Here is a 7,439-nt window from a genome sequence, read left to right on the forward strand (position 1 = left end):
AAAAATTTGGACCATTTCTCGATTTATGCGTGTCATCCTTGCGCAGGGGCCATGCTAATCTTCTCTGTATCGTTCCAATTTTATCGGATGTCCCCGAAGGGACAAGCATGTTTCCAAGTGAATGCTATATAAAGGCTATAGAAAAAAGTCTTCTGCTCGATGTGGGATTGGTAGCTCGCCTCTATACTAAGAACGGCACCCATGTTATTGTCGTTTGTGCGCAATATGCCAATTAGATTCTGGGGTACCTAGTGGAATATGAACTTGTAGGACGACAATTACAAAGAACTTGTAGGACAATCGGAGTTAATACAGCCAAAAAGGAGGCGTTTCTAGCAGATGTATGAATAGCATGGTCCTAGAAAATGCTTGGTGACCCTAGTTAGCAATGACATCATCAATGAATTTGACCTCTTCATAAGCTTCCCTAAACTTAGAAGCTAACAACCAAATGTGAGTTCAACTGTTTATGCTTCTGAATTATGGAGTAGAGAATTCGAGTTTTGGTTCAAAGTGATGAACATTGATTTTACCAACTGATCTAACTCACGAATGAAGTGCTTTACGAACGAGTTTTGGTTCAAAGTGATGTACATTGCTTTTACCAGCTGATCTAACTCACGAAGTGCTTTTGGTAAACCCATCTTAGGGGAGTGGATTCGATAACACGAGGGCTCAAATTAGGAATGTCTCGTTAAATTCTCGTCTTAGACCTCAGTTTGTATTGGGACGACTCTAGCTCAACATATTCTTAGATATCACAGTGCAACTTTCACAAAGGTCCACCTCCATCACACTCATTATTTTTACAACAAAAATAAGGAAAAAACCTCTTTCTTCTTCTACTACAACAACTTAACGAGAGGATCAAAACCTAAATCTTTCCAGACTTGGCTGCAGAGCTGATGGTGAGCATGAGCAAGAAAACGACAGACAAGTAGGAGAGAACCACAGAATCAGTCCCTCTTTTGCAGAACTTCCCAAAGTGATCACAAATTGGTGCCCAGCCCGAGTGGCTATTCCCATATTGCCCCACGTACCCTATTGCAGTTGCAGCCGAGCATCCAGCCATCAACAAACACAGCATCACCTGCCAACCATTCCAAAATCATCATAAAGATATCATCATGCTGATCAGACAATGATGCTTTAGTCTGATGCAGAGATTCGAACTTGAAACCTCGTTATAGGGAAAAAGGTGAAAATCCTACTAGGTCAATAGTTGGTATACAGTAATTTTATGCTAGTAAAAACCGAGCTGGCATACCAAATTGTGTAGGAAAAAGATACTATGGTTTGAACATAGAGATTCGAACTTGAGACATCTTTTACGAAACACGCAGAAACTCTGCTAGACTAATAATTATTTGGTACTAAGGAAAATAAAACCGAGTTCGCATACCAAATCGTGCAGGAACAAGACGAAGTAGTTGGCGGGATTCGAGCCATTGTGGTGGATAAGAAAAACGAGGAACAAGGAGAGCAAGCAGAAGGCACTTACAACAGCATTTGCATAAGCAAAGAACCTGCAAAAAAAACATAATATTATGGAAAATTAATTAAACAAAATGACTGAAAAATAATTATTTTTTTTTTTTGAGGGAATATAAAAATTGGTTTTATGATCTTTAATCTTACTTGAAGGTAGGTGAATAATAATAATGAGCATCAAATTCTATGCCAATAATCTGACTGGTCTGCTTGTTGGTGACCATCAACCAAGTTGCAGCCAATGTAGCAGCCACTGTGACAGTCCTCATGAAGATTTGGACTCCAAGAAAAATCTTTTGGGTTTTCAGAGGAGTTTTCAGAGGTGGGTTTTGCTGGAACTTGGATTCTGTGATTGCCATGGTGAAAATTTCTTGGGTTTTCAGAGGTGGGTTTCTGAGGAGGAAGAACAATTGCAGAAAACAAAGAACAGATAATAAGTGCTGAAGGGAAAGGGTAAGGGGAGATATTGAGTAGTGTGTGGAGTTAAGAAGAGCATTTATAGAAGAAGAAAATGGTGAGAAGATTCTTTACCTTTAGGCTCTTTTACTAATCCGTAATCATATTGAGGAGAATTGAATTGAGGATGAATTATATTGAAGATGAATTGAATTGAGGAGAAAACAGAATTAGATTTCTGTTAAAATTGTTTACTAAACTAAACTAGAATCGGAATACAAATTATATTGGTTCTATATATATTGTTTATTAGTTTACTGGAATCGGAATTAAAATTAGCTTGATTACTAAATTATCCTTGTTGAAAATAAATTATTTTTATGCTATAATTATTGAAAATTAAACTTATCTATATAAAATTAAATTTATCTTTACAAACCTTATCTTTTCGAAGGCAGATTGTCTGCCCTCCTGTTTGGTTATCTTTTTCATTCCCTCCTATTTTGCGCGGTCACGGTTAAGCCATGTCAATATTTTATATTGATTTTTTTATAGAGATAATAAGACAAAAAAGAATATAAATATAAAATGTTAACGTGCCTTAATCGTGACTGCACATATAAAAAGGAATGGAAATGACATCCAACAGGAGAACAGACAATCTGCCTCTTATCTTTTCTCCCTCCCATCCTCTCATCCCCATCTTTTCTTCACCGACTTCCAGAGCACCACCATAAAAGCAGATGCTGTAAACATAGAAGGGCCTAGACCTAGTCCGAAGAAAAAAGAAGAGAAGTCAGAGTGAGGGGAACAAATGAATCGAGAAGCATCGTGGTTCGATTTGCGAAGAGGGTGTTGGTGTGACTTGTCAACTCAAGTGCAAATTATGTATAATGGTTTCCATTTTATCTCATTTGCCAAATTTTGGCATGGATAATGTTGGACAATTACATGGTTTTTTCTTAATTTTAATGCAATGGTATTAAGAAACGGAAATTCGAATATAGGACTTCTAGTTAAAGAATAAACATTCTAATCATTTAAACCGTAAGTTCAAGAATTAGTACATCGTTAAATTTAAACTCATGACGATTCTAACTCAAACTCGTCTCTTGAAATTAGGTTTGATATTTGCATAAAGTGTACTTCGTTTTTATTATTTTTTTGACAAATAACAAGATAATTATAACAAATTCATTTAAAATACATAAGGAGTGAAATTCGAATTTAAATACAAATGATAAAATATACTCATCTGACAAACTAGATTAAACTCAATTACCCTCGGATTGAGTGATGATGCTCCTAGAGCATTTGAGTGGTTCAGAAACGTTTGTCAGTTTTGGAAGAGAGAGGTACTGTGTAGTCAAATTGGTTTAAACTTCATGAATCTTATGGCATTATTCACATAATTTCTAACCGCTCGTAACAGAGAATTACAGCCATCTGTCTACCATGTTGACTTCATGTAAAAGGTTACTAATTTTTTAACGTAGTGCTGAGCTAAACACCAAATAAGTGACCTGTAATTCAGGATCCCATTGAATTCCCAAGCCAATGGTGAATTGGATTGGCTTCTTTTTTCTCCTTCTTCCACTTTTGGCTTCACACTTACTACCAACTAAGAAAGTAGATCGAGAAAGGTTTTCTTACTAGTAAGATGTTTATGTTATTAAACTGTAAATTTAAATTATTAGTCATGTTAATCTTCACTCGTACATATAATTTATATTCAAAGTCTAACAATATAAATTTGTCCGATGAGTTTAACAAAAACAATCTCAATCCATATTTACATACCAATTGAAAAGTTTACCTTTTGTTCAAGGCATTTACTTCATATGTAGAACTTTGAGCTTTGAACCCATAACATGTCTATCACTTTTTTTCCAGTCATTCAGTAAAAAGTTACAAACCCTCTACTGGAAAACTGTACAGCACTTTTGTCTTTAAATTGGTGGAAATCATGTAAGTTTGGTCCAACTTTCCGACCTTTCAGGTAAAGGATGCTTTCAGAATGGGAGTTCTTCTCAAAAGCTGCAATCGATACAAGAAAAAAGAGGTCGACACAACACGTTTTGGGACTCGGGATACGACTCCCTAACCATATTCAATGCCATGCATGGTTTTTTGAGTTACAAGGTTTTGGTGGCCATGTTCGGCAAGCTACATTATAGAGACTAGACGGAACCAAAATATATGCATTCATGTATAAAAATAAATTGCTTAAGAGGTTGGATTACACTATATGAATCCTATCACCATACTCCATTAGGGTAATGTTTTCTCATTAGCTTAGCTTTAAGTTAGGCAAATGTATGCTTATGTTGTTAAATTATTGTAGTCTGACAATGTAATATTATGGGCTCGTCTTTCTATGAGCTGATTCAGTGTCTAAAATCAGATTGGATTGTTTAAAAGACCGGATAATACAATATGATGAATCTTATCACGCGCTTCATTAGGGAAATGTTCTCTATTTAACTTTACGTTGTGGGCCAACTATATGCTTATGTTGTTAAACAATTATGGTATAAATACTACTGGCTTGTCTTTCTATGAAAGTGTCTAGGTTTAGATTAGATTGCTTAAAAGATTGGATGATACTATATGATGAATCCTATCACATGCTCCTTAAGAGTATTAATGTTCTCTATCAAATTTATGTTGTGAAGCAAATGTATTATTAGGCTGTTGTAGCTTGATAATGTAAATACTATGGGCTCGTCTCTTATGAGATAGTGCTTATGAGATTAGATTGGATTGAATAACTCCTTGTATTTAAGATATGTTTAAGGAAGAAATGAAGATCTTTTGTCCAACTGAAAGTAGATGATGTATTATTAAAAAATAAACTTATTCCTTTATGGCATATACGTTAATTATAGAGTAATTTATGTCCACCTCTTTTCACCTTATGCAGATGCATCTACAGTATGTCTTTTGATGTTTCTTTAATTTGGTCAATAATGGCAAGAAAAAAGAAAAAAAAAACGTGCAAGAAGTAAAAATGGGTATCCGAAAATAATTTACCTACATTCTAATCCTCTCAAAATGAAAAAATCATTTACCACGCCCATCACACATACCTTTATTTATATGAGCTATCTAATCCAATTCTATCCTAAGCACCAAACGAGCTTGGTGTATGACAAAAGAACATTTTCTGTCATTATATCCAAAGTCTAAATATAAAAAATTCATCTACGAAAAACGACCATTGAGCAATATCCAATGCAACACACGCATTGCTAAGAGTAGTTAAGATTTATAGATGTCCATTATTCATTTGATGCAACAAACATGGCGTAAGGGAAGTGTACTCATTTAACATGTGGTTCAAATTTCACATCTTTGTCAAACAACCTTCCTTTTTTTCCTCTTTGCCACTGTATATTGGTTGTGTTGTGTATGTCGTTCTGCAAGCACTTGAGACACATATATGTCAAAATCTAATGCACCAATATGGCATCAAATTCAGGATGGAAGTAAAAGATCCAATCATATTAGACCATAAAACTTACCACACTATATGCAATCAGTGTTGTAGAACCCAACATATATAGGGTGTGTAAGGCACTAGGGAGGGAGATTTGCTGGCTAGGTTTCACTATCAATGTGCACCTTCACTTTCTACTCGAGAAATTAGGTAGGTTTTGAAGTAATACCAAAATTAGCAGAGGGCAAAACAACGTCTGAATTGTTCAAACTGGCTAAATCAAATTAATTTGGCGATTTAGTAAGTTTTTGCACTGAAAAAGTATAATCTTGAGCTGAATCAAAACTAAACTCTCATTTGAAAACTAGTTAAACCGAATCAAATATGACCATGCTCACCTGTTATCAAAAATAATACTTATCAAAAGCATATATAATGGAATAGCAAATAAAGTCCAATCAGTACTTCATTGTGATTTATCAAAAGTATATATTGATGGAATAGCAAATAAAGTCCAATCAGTACTTCATTTTGATTCTTAGAGGAAATTAACTCTTCATGAAAGAACTATGAGATTCCTCAATTTGTAGCACTATTTTACTTTTCTTTCTAAACTAAATTTGTATTTTGCTATTTTTTACAAAGCATTTTCTCCAATTTAGTAAGCAGTTTTTTTGGATGCTTATTTTTTCTTAGCTGGACCACTTCTTATTTGTTGTAGACAAAGAAGACGACGGTTCCTTAACTTTGATTGAAATGGAGCCACTTGTACTACAATCTGGAGGTTTTAAGTTTGATTTGTGTTAAAGGTGAATTCAAATCAAATTATTGTAGTTAACTCATTGTGAGGCTTAATCACTCTCCAATCCTTAGTGTTGGTAATATCGTATATATTAAAAATAATCTTCAATTGAAACAGAAAAGATATTTTATATATATATATATATATATATATATATATATATATATATGTATGTGTGCATTACCAAAGCTGATTTCACTTAAGGACACGCATATATTTTCTAGCACAATGGCATACACCACAAATTTACAATAATTTCTGTTGTAAACAAATTACAATTTGACATATATATATATATATATATATATATATATATATAGTTTCTTTTTTCTTTTTGTAATTTTGATGAGTTATATTATTACGTGTCAAATTGTGATTCTCAGATACCGAGTATGCTCTAAATCATTGTTGTTACCAAATACAATTACTAGTAGGTTTGTTGGGATGGCTCACACTTTCTTTCAGCTTAATTAAAATCCTCTACATATGAGCCACTTGGAATGGCTGTGCATGGAAACAACCATCTCTTCCTTTCAATGCCACCCTCTAAAACCACAACTTTGCTCTTACATCTCAGTTTAAAGTTATCACAAAAATGTCTTAAGTTCGATTCTCATTCCCTACTTTTTTATTGCTTCGTATACCTAATCTTGACTCTCTTTTTTTCCTTTTCAAATGACCCCTTTTTACAAAGACAATAAAATTACAGTTTGGTGGTTGGTTGGAGGGAAAGAATGATGGGCGAAAAGGGGAAAAAAAAAAAAACTAATGAAAATAACTTGAAAATTTTGAATTTTAATCAAAATGACAAAAATATGTTGTAAGTGAATAGTACCAGGAGTACATTTTTAAAGTAAAAATGTCATTTTCGTTAAAAGTGAACAGTACCAAAATTGTTTCGTTAAAACTCCAAAAAAAAAAAAAAAAAAAAAAAAAAAAGAGGTTTGGATCCCCCTTATACTGTTCTTTTGAAATTTACTACATTTGAGGGTAGTATGTGCTTGCCCCTTTGTTATAAGTAGTAGCCATGGCTGAATTAGCTGACATAACTCCACTGCCTTTGAAACAAACTGCTCTCAGGGTGCCATGTTTAAGTCCCAAACGAAAACTCCAAGCTTTAGTCTCATCCTCGAGTTACGAACTATCGAGGTTGGTTTGTATTCTAGTTGGTTAAGACTATTCACCCACGCGCCGGCTATCCTGCGTTTGACTACCCTTTTTGCTTACATTGTTTTATAGAAATGAAACATGAAAAAAGGAGTTAATGACTAAATGAAAGTGTATCAAAGTGATCATATATCTACAAGCATG

At 34.0% G+C, this 7,439-nt stretch overlaps 1 protein-coding gene and 1 non-coding gene across 2 annotated transcripts; both read right to left on the reverse strand.

The window, feature by feature from the left end:
- LOC137714011 (U6 spliceosomal RNA) lies at window positions 1–103 on the reverse strand. The gene has a single exon (XR_011065354.1). It is a non-coding gene; the product is annotated as a U6 spliceosomal RNA (small nuclear RNA).
- A 636-nt stretch (window positions 104–739) lies between these two features.
- On the reverse strand, window positions 740–1,965 carry LOC137713766 (CASP-like protein 1F2). The gene is made up of 3 exons (XM_068453118.1): window positions 1,639–1,965; window positions 1,403–1,526; window positions 740–1,090 (listed from the first exon to the last, which is right to left on the reverse strand). The coding sequence occupies exons 1-3, from the start codon at window positions 1,848–1,850 to the stop codon at window positions 875–877; spliced, it is 552 nt and encodes a 183-aa protein (XP_068309219.1). The 5' UTR covers window positions 1,851–1,965; the 3' UTR covers window positions 740–874.
- Window positions 1,966–7,439: the final 5,474 nt, after the last annotated feature.

The sequence above is a fragment of the Pyrus communis genome, chromosome 13 (genome assembly GCF_963583255.1).
Source record: "Pyrus communis chromosome 13, drPyrComm1.1, whole genome shotgun sequence".
In the NCBI taxonomy this organism is placed as follows: Eukaryota; Viridiplantae; Streptophyta; class Magnoliopsida; order Rosales; family Rosaceae; genus Pyrus; species Pyrus communis.